The 16,232-nt window shown below is 39.2% G+C and overlaps 3 protein-coding genes across 4 annotated transcripts in view; 2 read left to right on the forward strand and 1 right to left on the reverse strand.

The window, feature by feature from the left end:
* The window catches only part of LOC101793415 (dynein axonemal heavy chain 8), a 135,848-nt gene extending 132,162 nt beyond the window's left edge, over positions 1-3,686 (reverse strand). The window contains exons 1-2 of the mRNA XM_072030593.1: positions 2,734-3,686; positions 2,250-2,339 (exon numbers count right to left, since the gene is read on the reverse strand). The gene's annotated coding sequence lies outside the window, so the exon portion shown is untranslated. The remainder of the gene's footprint in view (positions 1-2,249; positions 2,340-2,733) is intronic.
* Positions 3,687-3,905: 219 nt separating this feature from the next.
* LOC101793225 (lactoylglutathione lyase) lies at positions 3,906-10,356 on the forward strand. The gene is made up of 6 exons (XM_021275116.4): positions 3,906-4,066; positions 4,785-4,867; positions 6,342-6,482; positions 7,237-7,304; positions 8,349-8,438; positions 9,806-10,356. Exons 1-6 carry the CDS (start codon positions 3,986-3,988, stop codon positions 9,892-9,894), a joined length of 552 nt encoding a protein of 183 aa, XP_021130791.2. The 5' UTR covers positions 3,906-3,985; the 3' UTR covers positions 9,895-10,356.
* A 2,743-nt stretch (positions 10,357-13,099) lies between these two features.
* The window catches only part of LOC101792526 (BTB/POZ domain-containing protein 9), a 124,095-nt gene continuing 120,962 nt past the window's right edge, over positions 13,100-16,232 (forward strand). Inside the window, exons 1-2 of one of the 2 annotated variants that reach the window (XM_027454019.3) lie at positions 13,100-13,252; positions 14,770-14,922. In XM_027454019.3, coding sequence (XP_027309820.1) covers positions 14,841-14,922 — 82 coding nt within the window. In that variant the 5' untranslated portion in view covers positions 13,100-13,252; positions 14,770-14,840. Of the gene's footprint in view, positions 13,253-13,458; positions 13,481-14,769; positions 14,923-16,232 lie in introns of those variants that run through there. The other variant, XM_072030615.1, reaches the window with a different exon arrangement.

Consider the following 16,232-nt stretch of genomic DNA (forward strand, 5'->3'; position numbering starts at 1 on the left):
AGAGCACTGAGCACATCAAGAAATTTTCATCACAGTGCAAAAGTCAGACTTTCTCTTAATTCTGTGACTAACCCCAGATGCCTAAAATACTAGCGGGTTAATCATTCTTAGATGAGGATTTCTAAAACGGTCCAAAACAAAATATATTCATGGATGACAGCTAAGCAGTTGGCTGCTATACAAAGGCGGCCCTGCCATTTTCTTCCCTTTTCTACTCCACTACATCAAAAGCCCAATAAAGGTTTGGTTTGTGAATCCCAAGCCTGTAATTCATGGCTACAAAGAAGCATCTAAATCGTCTTTCCCTGTTTTCCTATTAGGAAGCATGCTCATCTGCTTGCATTTGCCAGCTGCCATCAGTCCTTTTCAGTCAATCTTAACATTCTTAAATACACAGATAATTGTTTTGTTCAGTCACCTCAGTTCTACACATGGATTCAACAACTAGTTTTAAGGAACTGTAACCATCAGTAGAGCTCCACCTGAAGTCATCATCTTGTGGCTAGTTTAGTCCTCTAAAAATAGCTTGTTCAGCCACATGGGGAAGTCATAATGGATAATTTTTTGCAGAAACCCGTATAAACACGCAGGGTAACAGAAAAAAAGAAAAACATGGAAATTGCCATTCTACTCAGTGTACTATTGCCATGAAGATTAAAATAAATATCACAAATTACCTAGTATTTCATATGACGGACGGCTTTAGACAGCCAATCACAGTTATAACTGTGTGTTAAATGCTCTTAGACACCATTGCCAGCTTTAGGAAATAGAAAATTAGGCTGACATGAAAAGTAATGATGGTTTTACATTACTAGCTCCTTATTTTTGCCCGTGATTTGCAAAGTAGCCAGTGTTCTGTGGACTTTGGCAGGTAATCATCTCTTACAGAAAATATTATCTTTCCTGAAGTAAAAGTACTAGGAAAAAACACATTAGGAAAAGTCACAAAAGTCACACACACGCACCAAAAAAAAACAACCAACAAAGCAAACCAAACCACCACCACCAACAAAACACAAAACAAACAAACAACAACAGAAAAAAAAAAAAAAAAAAAAAAAAAAAAACCAAAAACACCACTTAAAATGTGAAGTCTAAATTTATTAATAACTTTATTTTCCTCTATATTAATCTGACTGGGCTGGACATCTATAAGGTCAGCAGTGGCACTTTTGTCTTTGAAACTCAGGTTGGATGTTAATTTCTTTGCCTTTTGCCATTGTACCATTGTATGTATCATTGTACCATGATGTTGATACTTTAACCTAAACTTCAAGATTAGAGAGATGGGTTCTCACAGCTTTCTTTAGAAACAAAGACTACATTGTATACTAGCATCCTCCCTCACTCTTCAAACATATACGCACAAGTTGTCTGGTGTCTAGGCTGAGATTTTCAGAATCTCAGCATGAGAAGAGCATGATCTTCAGATGAAAACAGCGTGAACTCCAGCTGACTACTTATCCCAGTTATAACAGTAGATGTTCTTTTATGTTCAAACTTTCTTTTCCTACTCTCCAGATGCCCTAAACCTTGTCTACAGGGCCTATTCATGCAAAACAAATGAATAGTGAGCCTAGTTTCCAGCACCATCTTTTATGTACAGTTGAAGTATAGCATAAACCAACAAATTCATTCTTTCCACTTTTCCTTGGAACTCAAATCCAAGATTTAGTATCCTACATCATTCCAAACACTGGCAGCATTTCTCTCCCTCTTTCTCAAAAGTTTTAGCAAAGGGATAGCAGTCATTCTCTGGTTTTGATAGCAGCTTGAAGAATGTTATTTGAATTTTCTTATTTTTATGCAGAAAATGTTTATGCCTCTCCTCTGAACTCAGATTCAGAGATGAGGCACTGCTCTGCCTCTGAAATCTAGGCAAACGTGTAGTCCCCAAGCTTCTGTTTGACAGAATCTGAAGGGGCTACCAGGAGATAGCCCCTGGCCTGTATAGTGTCTTGGTCCTTGCATTTTTTCCCAAATTAGCCAGCAACTACTGACCACTATTAGAGAGGGAACACAAGGGAGAAAGATCATTAGTCTGACATAGTATGGTAGTTCTGATTTTCTTATGTTCTTAATCCTAGAGCTAAGATCCAACCCAAATGCTTGGTTCATAACAGGTTTTGCCATTAAAATAAATAAATAAACAAACAAACAAACAAACATGATCCCAGCAAATCTGTAGAAAAATGTTGACCAATGCACTAGTTCTTTATAAAATAATAAGATGAAAATGGTGGTACCTTGTTTACCAGTAGCACCAGTCCATCGAAAAGTGATTCTCTCAACTTCTCTCCCAACCCCTTTAGAGCAGCAGCAAGTTGACAGTAGGACTTAGGGAGAGGAAGAAAGAAACAAAATCTCAGTGCTGCTCCATAGCTGCCAAGGTTTCCACAGTCCTTGGGGCAGCCTCACCTTGGGGACCAGCCTAAGGGCAATTCTAAACCTTCCAGTTTCAGCAATCAAGTACGCTAACGGAGCCAGCCCAAAGGGCTGGGAGCAGGGATACCCGTTAGTGGGATGCCAGGAAAGCCCCACATTGCTCCAGAGGAGCACATCTGAGAAGATGCGGGGAGCAGAAAGGGAAGGAGAAGCCACCCCCCCCAAGCACAGAGGAGCAGGGATCCTGATGTGTATCTCTCTCGACAAGCTGAGGTGCCTAAACCAGCACTGCTGGTTCAGCAGAGAGATGTAGGCAGCACCTCACCAGCCTGGCTCCAACTATACCTCACAGCGCGGGGACCGAGAGAGCGACCCCCCGGCAGCACAACCGCCCTGTCGCAGCAGGCTCCCCCCGTTCCGGTCTGCCGTCGCCAGCCTCCGTGCCGGTACTGCGCAAGGTGGCGGCTGCCGTGGGGCCGGCCGTTATGGGGCCGGGCCGTTACCGGGCGCCCGTAACCGCTGCGGGCTCGGCTCGGTTCAGTTCCAGCCACCGCCGCCCTTCAGGGGCCCCCAGCTGCACCTCAGCTCCCAGGAGCTGAACCTTGCCCCTGCCTTCTCCCTGTGGAGAGCACCAAAGGCCTCTGTAAAGGGACTTGCACAGCTTGGTATCATAAAATCAGGGATTTGTTTCATATGCACTACGTGTACTTACTGAACTCAAGAAACGTAACAAGATTTACACAAAGTTTGTGTGCTGCCGTGTTTTTTTTTTTTGTTTGTTTGTTTTGTTTGTTTGTTTTTCCCCTTCTTAATTACAAGTGGAAGTTTATGTTGAATATTCAGTTCAGGAAGGAAAAAACTGTTTTCCATTCCTAGCTTTGAAAGATGGGATATTCTTATCTTTTACACCTGAAATAACGGGTTAGCCCAAAGCAGTACTACCTAACTCTAACGGGTAGCAACTACTATCCAAAATGTTCCCTTAGCTTCTGTACTAAAATATGTGAACCACACATTTATAAGCTCACAGTCTAAAGGCATGAAGTCAGATCTTCAAGCCACCTTAACGTGTCATCAGTTGGAGGAATTTACAGAATAAAGCACTGTTTATTGGAGTTATATGTGCAAACCTGCCCAGGGGCTTTTATGGTACCCTCTGCCTGCGATCCAGAGAGGGGCGCTCCTTCACAGCCATGCAGAACACCCGTGCCTCCACATTTGGGGTAATTAACCAGCCGCACGCTGCAGGTTAAATTTGACTAACATTTAAAAGCACTCGTTTATTAGTATGGCAGAGCCACCAATCCCGCTACCTCAAAAGCGGGACTGGTCGGATTTTTTAATTAATAAATAAAATAAAATAAAATAAAATAAAATAAAATAAAATAAAATAAAATAAAATAAAATAAAATAAAATAAAATAAAATAAAATAAAATAAAATAAAATAAAATAAATAAGGCGGGGGAAAGCCCTGCCCATCCTCCCTTCGCGGACACCCCCGTAGCACGAAGCCCCGCCACACCTCTGGGGCGGAGCGCTGCCTCCCCCGGGCAGCCTTCATCCTCCCTTCTCCTCCCCTTCTCCCAGCTCCGTGAAATGGCGGCCCCCGCAGAGCCGTGCGGCCTCAGCGATGAGGCAGCCTATGGCGCCTGCTCCGAGCCGGATCCCAGCACCAAGGTGGGGCGGGCGGCTGGGGAGTGTGGGGGGCACCTCGGGGCTGTGGTAGCGGCGGTGTCCTGCCCCTTTGGAGGGTTGAGGGGCGGCAAGGGAGAGAATTGGGGGCTGTTTTATTAGGGGGAATAGGTAGTGGTATTTAAACTTAGATTCTAAGTCTGTCCCTTGCATGGAGTATGTGTTGAAAATATCTAACTTGCGTTTCATCCACCTAGCTGTTCAGTAGCCCTTCGGTATATAAAGTAATGCTGTGGCTTGAGAAAATACCTTTACAGAATGGTAGGCCAAAATATCGTTGTGCTTGACAGAGATTCAACAACTGTGAAATGAAATCATGAGCTCAGCAGTTTAGCTTCAGTTAAGTTCTGTGTATGTGTGCAGTGTACCAACTGCTAGCGTGCCTGCATGCAGGACAGAGCATGTGCAGTACAGCTCCATAAAAAAATAATAAGAAGAATGCTACAAACTTTTGATATTTCTGATTTACATATTGAATGATGCCTGCATTTTTTTTTTCTTCTTATAGTACAAAGGTTTGTTTATTTAATACGAAGATGCATCAGTTGTATCAAGAGCAAATATTTTATTTACAGTGGATATAATATTGTATTTGTTACTTCTATACCTGCTGTTTTTAGTTTAATTATTAACTGATTTCTTTGTTAATACGTATTTGTTTCATATATAAAAATAAACTCTTTTCTTTTTTTCCCCCCTCCAGGACTTTTTGTTTCAGCAGACAATGTTAAGAGTAAAGGATCCGAAGAAGTCGCTGGATTTTTATACAAGAATTCTTGGAATGACGTGAGTGGAAGTTGTATGCTACAGTAACTTTGCTTGTACAAACTTCTGTTATTTTGATGTAATTATACTAATTGCTCTAACTACATCAACAATGCTGGCCTATCAGCTAATGCCAAGTTAGATAGTCTGGCAATCTCCAATAATTTCCACAGCACAATTAATGCCGATGTTACAAATGAGCTAAAATTGGTGTTGGCTAGACTTTTTTTTTTTTTAAGTAGGTCATTAGTTATCAGTATACAACTTGCTTACTTTCCCCGCACTGATTCTGCAGTTACCAGTTAACTTGTATGACAGTGCTTATAATAAGGAGTCATTGCTATAAATCTTAAAACTTTCTGCTAGTTCTCAGAGTTGGCTGAGAACCACTTCTAAACGTAAGAGTCCAGGATGACACAGACTGGTGACGAGGTTTGAATTCCTTTTGGAGAGGGCTGTGAGGAGGCAGATGCCCTGCAGTAGCCTAAGGTGTTTGTGCTAAGACTGTGCACGTTTTTGTCATATGAAAAGAGTTTGTTTTAAAACAATGTTGTAGTTTATTTTTAAACATCCTGAAATCAGTCCAGACTAAGGTAAAATAAAATGCCCCAACTTTAGTGAAGAGGTGTGTGATAGAAATTAAAAAGTAATTAAATGGTAAGCTGAAAAATAAATTAGGTGTGTTTTTGCTTGCTTGCTCTGATCAAACTTCCTATGTAAAAATGATTTGAAGTATGCAACATCCCTAGGAATAAGGGAAAAATAGTGGAGTCTTGTCTAAAGTTCTTTGAAGCTTACAACACTTTGTACGCATCATATGAGATCATTCTTAGCAGTCTTATTTTGTGCAATTTTCTATAGAACAATGATGTGTGTGTATCAAATATGTCACAGTAAAGTGAGTGAATTCTTGCTGTTAGCAAAGGGATAAACCTTATAAGCTGCTTATATAGCAGCTTTTTATGACCTAGGGTATTTTGTAGTTGATTAAGTTATCACATCTGAAATGGCTTTTATGGTTATACCAATCTGTGGAATAGTAACAAATATTTCATCCATATGTTTATTTTTTTTAACTTGCCTGTGTTTGTAAACTTGGTCTGGTGCCAGCAAGTTCCATGGCATGAGTAAATTTCAAAGTAAATGTTTTCTATTCCGTGGTGATACTGTAATGTGGATAAACATAAGGATCTTCCTGAGGAAATACATACCAGTAACAGTGGTGGCCTCAGACTTAAGCCCTTGTATTGACTTTGCTATCCAGTTACTGATGGCTTGGCTTTTAAGCATCTGTTTCTTCTAGTCTTTGGAAGTTTATGATGTGTTCTGGAATGTTTTTACTTGATAGTTCAAAACATAGCTATTTTTAGGTGTGGATTGCAGTCAGGCAAAAATCGTGGCAGTAATTCTTCCATGGGGGAAGAATACTGGTTTATTTGCAGGCTACCCAATTACCTTTTTTAGTTACTATTTCAAAATATTTTTTTCCACTTAGACTGCTTCAAAAATTTGACTTCCCTACTATGAAGTTCTCGCTGTTTTTCCTGGGGTACGAAGATAAAAATGATATCCCAAAAGATAAAACTGAGAGAACACCTTGGACCTTCTCTAGAAAAGCTACACTTGAACTGACACAGTAAGTATTAATAGTGAGAGATGACATTTAAGTAATGGTGATTCTGCAGAAGCAGATGACTGTAAGTCCTGTTGGATTGAATGAAAATGCAGTAACTACTGTAGAAACATCTTCACTGTTATATAGCCTTAAAATATGGCTGAGATCTTAGGGACTTAGTCTTCCTCTTTATAGGGCTCTTTCAAACTTCTGGGTGAACAGTTGTATTTAAGTATGAAATAGTATTTGCTGTCTCTTTTGAATATGCATACTCCCTGGGGAGCGATACTGTGGAACTGAGGAAAAATGATGTGGTTAGAACTTCTGGGATCTCTGAAGCATCCTGATAGTTGGGTAACTATTGCTTCTGAAATCTAATCAAAAGAGGTATTAAGTCAAGAAAACAAAACAAACGGGGGAAAAAAAAACAAACAACACTTTACATGAACAGGGCAATTATGTTAATGCTACTAATGATTGCACAGAAGTGCAGGGAGACTTGTTCTCCTTTGTAATTGGAATGAGATAGGAGTGTCTCTCAAACTCATCCAAATGTAGAACCTGAATATTAGTGTGAACCTGACTGAATTAGCCCTTTGTCTGCTTTGAAGACTCTCTAGGACCTATGATTTGGGAAAATCTTGATAGTTTAATGAATGCAGCCAGCAATTGAAATCTTCTAGTTTTTAGAAGAAACGACTTCCGTGGAAACTGAACATTCAGAACTTGTTGATTTCAATGCTCTTCTTCAACATATAATAATTACTTCTTACAGCAACTGGGGCACTGAAAATGATGAAAATCAGTCCTATCACAATGGTAATTCGGATCCTCGAGGATTTGGTAGGTCTTCTGTTTAGTGCATCTAATTTTCATGTTTTGTTTTATTGTCATTACATTTTTACTCTTGTGTGTTGGGGAAGAATGGCATTTCAAAGTTCTTTTTTCTTTAGAGAACATCTGTATAACTGAAGTGCAAAAATTATGTATATGCTGTAGGCTTTGTTTTTGTGAGAAATTTTAAAATATTTTAAACTTGTGTGGATGAGAAGACTTTTCTAGTGGTAAATAAGGAAACTTGTCCTTTACATGCTGGAAGAAGCAAGATACACTGTGAAAGATTATGAAAATATGTCAACATGTTTCAGAGTAATGATCCACAGTTGCTCTTTTTATATGTCTAATCTTTTGGCAAGCAAACACATTAGTAGTAACTACTCAATTAAGTGCAATAATTGCTCCTGCATATTGGATTGTGATGTTCAGACTGATTTAAATTCAGATTTCTATTCGGTAATGCACTGATCACCCCTTTTGAGCTACAAGGGGAATTCTGCTCATCTGTAGCACTGAGGATAGTATTCATGTGGCTTGACTTTATTTTGAGCACTTGAAAGGTCACTGGCTTGTGAAATAAGTCTCATACTCAATCTAGCCACTTGACATTTAAAGCTTCTGAACTGATTTGTAAATTCAGGCCTTGCATGGTGCTACTGTTAGTCTCTGCAAATACAGCATTAATGATAAATGCCTTGCACTGTTAACTGAGCAAATGCAACAAAATCCTGTTACGTGGTTGCCTTCTTGAAAAGCAATACACAAAATAGCTTGAGTATCCTATTTCTTTCCTACTCTAGATAATATACTCATCTAAATAATATGAGCTACTTTAAATGTCTTATTTTAAAAGCATTGTCAGAAAGCTAATTTTCTGAAGGAGAATATTGTTAAAATCTGAAATGCTCTTCTTTCTGGAAGCAATAATTTCCTTAGGTATGTCACATCTGAAGTGAACTTTTTGCACAGGATGAAATGCTGAGCAAACTTTTTTCTCAAATACCCAGCAATGCTGAGCGTGTACCTGACTCTTCTTACCCCATTTCACAGGGCACATTGGAATTGCTGTCCCTGATGTCAATAAAGCTTGTAAGAGGTTTGAAGAACTAGGAGTGAAATTTGTGAAGAAACCAGATGATGGTAAGACTTAATCGGGAATGCAAGTAATTTTGCTGTTGTTTCGTGTTCTTAAAATACTACGTCTGGTAGTTTTGCCTCCTGGAAAGCTCAATATGTCTCTGTGGTTGTCACTCCTTAAAATGTACTGGAACCAATTACCCCTGTTACCTCTTATACAATGGGCAGAACTGACAGTGCAGAACTATACTGTTTGTCTGTTCTTGCATGTTATTCTGTGTCTGCCTGTAGCAACTGTACCTTGAATATAGATTTCTTATTTTAAAATTTGAACTCAATATTGCTAGGATTTTAGAGTTTCAGAGCCCTTACTTGTTTAGCACCTAATAAAGCTTGAGAGAGTTGATATTTGAGCTCTTTAATTCAGTTCTCTATCACTTCACAGCTCTAAGAATGTAGAAGGAACTTAGACTGTGAGTGGCATAAACTTCTGGAATCAGCTAAGCATGAGGGTAAAAAAAAGAGAAAGATGTTTTTAACATTAAAAATTAAAATTGATGCAGCAAGTGCCAGAGAGTAGGAAGAGGCTTGGGGCTTCACATTCACTGTTTATGGGGCAGGCAGAGAGAGTTAATGCCATTTTTTCCCTGTGTTACCAAATCAAACTACTATTCTCAGAAGTTTTTCCTAACTAGAATATAATAGGAATTAGGTTGGTTCTGTTACAGTGAATGGGGTTATAGAGGAAGTAGAACTAAAATTAGGTACTTAACACTTTAAGATAACATGTTAAGCTGTGCTATCCTGATTCACTGTTGAAGAATAATTTTGGCAACCCTGTTGTTGTGAGTAGTATTTTTTTTCCAACAGTTTAAAACTGTACTGCATTTGTTTTACCTAGTGATTCAAGTGTGTATTGTAAACCAGGTCAGGTGTGGGGAACAAACAACTGATAAACAGTACTATACAAAACTTCAGTGTTGAGGCAGGCATGGGAAAAATGCAAGGCAGAGGAACGGAGGATTTTTATTTTTTTTACTAGCAAAGGCAGTTCAAGAAAATGTATGAAAACATCCCAGAGCACAAAAATGTTTCCCTGATAAATTCAGGAAAATATGAACGTTTACATGGGCAAAGAATCGGGAAAAGAGGAACACTTACAGGGGCAAAAATGTTGATTTGAATCAACAGAATAAGGATTTCAAGGTGACTTTAAACTACAGCTTTACTGATTGTCAGATTGACAACAGCACACAGAGATCTTACTGATTAAAAACTAATCTGGATGTTTTCGGAATTTGCTGTTTAAATTTGAACTAATACAAAAAAATGTGGAAGAAATGTGGAAGTTCTTGTATTTAAGATTTATAGTCCTGTAGTCTTACCTTTATCTTGTTTCTTTTGGTTGTTTTTTATTTTTTCTCAAATAGGTAAAATGAAAGGACTTGCATTTGTTCAAGATCCTGATGGCTACTGGATTGAAATTCTGAACCCTAAACACATGGTGACTCTCACTTAAATGCACATTTTCAGTTCCCTGGAGAAAATCTACAACAGCATTTGTGGAATTTTTCACTTAATGGAGAGAAATCAACTATGTTCAGAGTCTACTCTAAAACTGTCCCCTGGGACCTCAATGTACTTGAATTCCCTTTTGTTTTTCTGTGATGCCCCTGCAATTTGCTTCCAACTAGGAATCCTCAACTGTCTTTTAGAGGAGCACTGATATGTACTCTGCTCGTGAACATTGATTATGTTAATATTTAACTAAACACTCTCATAAGATAGATTACCAGAAATTCACCTCACTTTACAGTTTTTAGATTTGAACTAAAAGCAAAAAAAAAATAATAATCCTGCATTACTGCTGGTGGTCTTCAACAAGGAGAGAAAGAAACTTTAATAAATTTGTTTGATGAAGTCAAAGGCTTCATACCCTATCTTGTATGGTAGAAAATAAAGTATCTAACTTCTTGCTTTAGTAGTAGCATGTTTATGAAAGTCTTAATCGTACATTATGCCAAGGAAAAGTCTTTAACCACCGTTAAGCAGCCTTGCCTGGAACAAGAAACTTTGTAGATTAGTCCACCAGAAAGAATTCTGTATTTAAACTCCTGGCTGCTGACTGGGAGACATCATAAGAGATCTCCACAGTGGTCCTTGTAGTGTCTTAACACTAGAAGGAACTTGCTCATAGTTTTTGTTTTGATGCAAGTCTGGGGCTATATTCTTTTTACATGCTGTATATAGTCCTTTATTAGGACTGCAATGAAGAAGAGTACTTGAAATGGCTTCCTATAAGTAGGCATTTTGATTGTTCTCTTTAACTGAGTGACGGTGACTGAAATTATACTTGTAAATGCTACATTTTCCTGCTATTTATATCTGTTACACAAATCATTTCCCTTTACACTGTTCACCTGGTATGAGTAGTGTAAAACATACCAAGTTTTGAAATCCTGATAACAAAACCAAGAAAATCTCTGCATTTACTGTGGTTCAAGTAGCACTTAACTCCTACTCAGTCTTCAACTGTGCAATGGCATTGCCATTCACTTCCAACTATAAAGCATTGATGAAAATTACAAAACTAATTTTAAAGCAGTATGACAAGTTACTTTGGTAGTTGTTGAATCCTAGGTAAACAAAAAGCTATTTGTTTCAGTTTATGGATTTTTTTTTTTTTTGGGGGGGGGGGAAGAAACTTGGTCATAAAAGAATAAGTGGGAATACAGCAATGAAAGTAACTGTATGACTTGATTAGCAGGATAATGGCAATGTGCAGAGTTGTTGATAACTTATTCAATAATTCCCTGACCTTTCAGTTAAAAAGTATAGGAGGTACTGCATTTGATTTCTACTATGCTAATCTAGATATTAATGACAAACGTTAAGCGTTATTGTCCAAGAGTAGTCTACAATATTTTGTTTACCTTTGGAAATGAGTAAAAAACATTATGTGCTTCATCTGAGTTTTAATAGCTGTTGGAAAAGAGAATGGGAAATGCATTGCCCTGTTTACTGTCCCCTACAGATGTACAAAAAAAACCACAAATATATTGGAAAGTAGACAGCAACTCTATAAAGATGTTTCCTATATTTTATAAAGCAACCCTAATACTTCAAATTGTCTTTTGTATGATATTTTGTGGATGGTCTCTACTTAAGTAGATAGGGCACTATAGGTAGTGCCCTATAAGTGTTGTTCATAAACCTTCTCCATTCTTGAATGTTTGCCAAGTAGTTGTTTTCTGAAACAGTAAACAGCTTATGCTGTCTGTACTCCTTTATTTCCAGAGCTAATACCTAGCCTGTTCACTGTCATGTTTCTGTGTTGTTTCTTTCATTTTCTTTTATGTTAGGCCCTTCTGATAGGGACAATGTAGTTACCACTGCTTGCAGTGAGATCTTACAGTGAGATCTTAGAAACTGACCTGTCATAATAGCTGTCTCAGTCATCTTCCTCACAAAAGTGGCATGTCTAATGTTGCGCCCAGCCCCAGGCAGGCTACTTCAGTATAATAAATTAGCACTGATGTGCTTAAATGCTGGGTTACTTTTATACCAAGTTTATTAAGCAGAAATGAGAAGCCGGTTCAAGGCTCTGTAGTTTCCTGAACAATTAAATCGGGCTGTTCATTTTAGCAGAAATTTAGGTTGGCTCTGGTGACTCAGGAAACCTCAACCTACTTTAAAAAAAAAAAAAAGTACATGATATTGCAGGATATCTTACAGCGCCAATTAAGAGAATTCTTAATTTGAAGACTATGGTAGTATAGTTTTAGTATGATAAGGTGTCTTTTGAAGTTAGTAGCCAGTTGGATGAGAATATTGCCGAGAAGGAGAGCTACAGCAATGAGATGAGACAAAGCACGCACTTTGCAGCTTACATCTGTTCTGATGGTTAAACTTTCTCATGTATGTACCTTCTCATGCTGGTGTGCTGAAATAGGAACTTAAGATGAAGTAAAACTCACCTGAAGCAGAAGGGCTAACTGCATTTCCTTACCATCCAGAATCTTGCTTTAGATGGTGAGTAGAATAAAATAGGCTAAGAGTAGTCTAAGTGAAGTTGTCTGAAACGAGTTTTATTTTAATCAATACAGATATATCATCTAAAGCTTTGTGACAAAGGTCTGGGCAAGGAAAATCCCTACATTTTACAAGTGTGTAACTTGGGAGTTACATGCTCATAGTTTATCTACATGAAGTATTTCACTCAGAGTTGTGTCATTACAGTTCAAAGTGCAGGTGTGACTGGAAATGCTATTGACAAAACTGTATGGAATCCGGTAATTAAAAGCGGGATAGGTTGTAAGTTGCGTGAATAAGTCAAAGGGTGTGCACATATAGTTCAGTGGTAACTCCATGGGAAGCAGGAGGCTGTGTTGGAGGTTCTCTGCTTAGCACTTAAAGCTTGCTTCATATGTGGCTGCTGATCTTGGGATGACTCTTGAGTTTAATTTATATGCGTGTGTCAGTATAAACAATGCAATAGATAATGAAACAATAAAGAGGATAGCACAAAACCCAATGTAATTGCAGAAATAGCATGAAGTGGGCAAGGTACATTTTTTATTAGAAAAACAAACAAACAAACAACTGCTTCTTGACATATTGTGAACTATTTAAAAGCAGCGGTGTCAGCTATGAAAGCCAAGACGGAGGTGCCCGACCCCACCGCCCGTCCCCTGAGGCGCCCGGGGGTCTCCTCAGCGCCCCACCCGCTTCCCCGGCGGCGGGCGAGCCCCGCGCATGCGCCCCACGGGCGGCCCCGCCTCAGCACGGAGGAGGCCGGCGGCTGTTGCTAAATGACGTCAAGGCGCCCGGTGGCGTCACGACGGCGGCGGGGTGGAGGCCGCTCGGCACCGGGGCCGGTGAGTCCCGGGGGGAGAAAGGGGGCGGCGGGGCCGGGCCGGGACCGGGGGCGCCTCCTGCGTGCGGAGCGCCGGGGCCGTGCCCTCAGCGGGGCCTGCCCGTGGCTCGTCGAGCGGCCGCGCGCCTCCCAGGGCTCCGCTCTGGCTTTTTATCCCCCCTCCCGGTAATGAGGTCGGCGCATCGCGGCGCGGCGTTGCCGGGGTCGTGCTGCGAGGCTCCCGTGGCAGGTCAGGCGCTGCCGTGCCCGTGCCCGTGGCGGGGAGGTTGTTGTCACGTTGTCACGTTAAAAGGCAGTGAGGCCACCCGGCTGTTACCCGCTCTGCGCAGAGCCTGCCCAGAGCCCTGCGCTGGCGTCGCTCCGTGTTGTGGTGCGGGTTTTAGGCTTTAGTCCGGGCCTTCCCTCAGCGCGGATGCGTTTGTATGTCCCTCCTTACAAATCCGTAACTCAGGTGCACAAAGTGTACTGCTCTGTCAGAGATTGTGCCTCGATATTTACGTTTTTAACACCCCCCCAATTTTCATAATTTGCTCTTGAATACGTTTTGACAATACAAGCCACTTCAATAATACGCAATACATATGGGAATAAATATGTACATAGCCTTGTTATTCTCCAAAAATAGGAGACCTTCTTTGTCATACCTATTTGCAACTTGCTGGACGGAGGCGTGGTTACTTTCCTGTTCAAGGGACTACCTAAAAATACCTTTTTTCCTTCTCCTCTCTCATTCCCTTTAAACACGCTTTAGAGAAGATTGCTGTCTTCTATGTGAAAATTCATAGGTCAAGGTGTCATCTAGTTAGCAATTTAAATACAGTTCATCTTTCCTGCTGGCAGGTGTGAGAATAACAGCAATAGTTCATACTGCTGAGATAAAAACATTGTGTCAGTTTTGTTTACATTTTTTTTGGTTACAGTGTCAGCTTTTGTTTACAGAAATATACAGGCTTCATTTGTTTATTTCCTCATTCTACAGTTTTGTTTTCCTGTTTATAAGAATAAAAGCTTGCCCAGGAGAAGGATCTGCCACTGCCTAAAATAGTGTAGAACACCAGCTAAGCAAACAAAAAAACCACAAGCCCGCCCACCACCTTAGGCTAGGCAAGACCACTTACAGAGGTTTGGATGTGTAGGGAGTGAAACGTGCATGATACGTTTTGTATAGATGCAGTTTAATTAGGACACCCACATGGTAGAACTCTGCGCTCAGGGATGCTGATGTTTCAGCAAGAGCCTTAGTGAAATATTTGTGCCTTACAATGAACAAATTAATGGCAACTGTTACCATTTTTTTTTGGTGACAGTTAAAAGAAAAAAAATAATCAAATGATGACTTATAAAAAAATAATTCTAATGTTACGATATAATGTTATTAGAACACTTCCCATAGGATGGAGGGATTCTTAAAATTTATTTCCACAAAATTTTCAACTGAGAAATGTGCATTTCAATTGACTTCTGCTGTAGCCGCATGCCACCTGTTTTTAATGGTATATATTTTATGCATTGTTTCAGGAATATGGTATTCAGCTGGATGTTTCTGAACAGCATTTCTATGGGCTTGGTGTTCAATCTATCAGTTCAGAATGGCAAAGAACCCTAATTTTCAGGAAGCTGGTCATCTGCCAACAGGCTACGTCCACTGTAGATCTTCAGAGACATTTACTGGTAAGTGTACTGATGTATCTTCTTGAGATTTTTAGTTTAAGGGTTTAGTTACATGCTATTTTAACTGTCACATCATGTGTATTAATATTGATTTCATATGTGTATTAATAAATCATCCATTCCTAGTATATTGTTCTTTGTACATAGCTAAACTTATTCCTGCTGTTCTGTCAGAGGCATACCTTTCTGAGCAGAATGTAGAACATTAGCACTACAGTGCTTAAGAACTGGAATGTACTTGTGGATGACTACTGCATAACTTTACGTATGTCTGAAGACACAACACTTTTGGTACTAAATTTTTATTTATAATGCTCTCATTGAGTTACATGGTAAATAGAGATAACATCAGTCGTTTTTGTTTTTTAAAGTTCTTTCACAACAGAAGGGTTGGCGATAACTGTTATGAGAATTCCATGTACTTGTTTTTTCTTATTTTGTATCCCTGAATTCATGCCACGTGGATTATACATGTATTATTATATTTGTGCATATTGGATAAATAGGGCCAATCAGGTCCCCAGATATGCAGAGGTAGTTATTAATATGACATCAAGAAGCTTGTTGGTGGTGATGGTTTTAGATTAAAGTTAGAATTTACTTTTTTAATGACTATGCGTTGTGGAGGTCTCCTACAGTCCGTGCAATTCCAGTAAAAGCATTAGTGTGATATATTGATTTAGTTAGCATCTTTTTTTTTTTTTTTCTCAGTGCTTTGAAGCAGTTATCACTGGGAGCTGTTCATGCATAAGTCAATGTGATCTAATGCATTGCTGTAGCTCAAATTTTAACTTTTTTTTTTTTCTTTCTTTCTGTGTTACTATGACTGTTACATACAAGTAAGACTGTCTGTGAAATACCACGGAGCTATGTGTATGAAACACCTAATCGTGAAAATTGGGGACATTTGAGAATCAGTTAATTGATGGTGTTCAAAATTAGAGGAAGACTTTCTCCTTAAAGATCATCTTGAGTAAAACTTTTTTTTTTTTTTCTTTTTAAATTAGGGAGGCATTAATATAAAAGCAGTAACTTTTTTTTTTTTTCCCCTTAAAGCATTTCAAGGTCCTTTCAGCACTTTCTCTCTGGTGCCTCATATTGTAGATGGTAGCTTGACTCTCTTATGGACAATCCCAAAGCTCTGTAGAACAAAGACTTTCATATTATTAGAAATATTATATAGAAGTAAAAGGATTAAAAGTATAGAAAATTAATGTTAGAAAACAAATACTATTTTCCTCTGATGTATTATTTGGCTTATGTTGCAGTACTGAATTGCTTTTTTCTTGATGGAACAGAGTAAATTAATG

Source organism: Anas platyrhynchos, chromosome W (genome assembly GCF_047663525.1).
Source record: "Anas platyrhynchos isolate ZD024472 breed Pekin duck chromosome W, IASCAAS_PekinDuck_T2T, whole genome shotgun sequence".
NCBI lineage: Eukaryota > Metazoa > Chordata > Aves > Anseriformes > Anatidae > Anas > Anas platyrhynchos.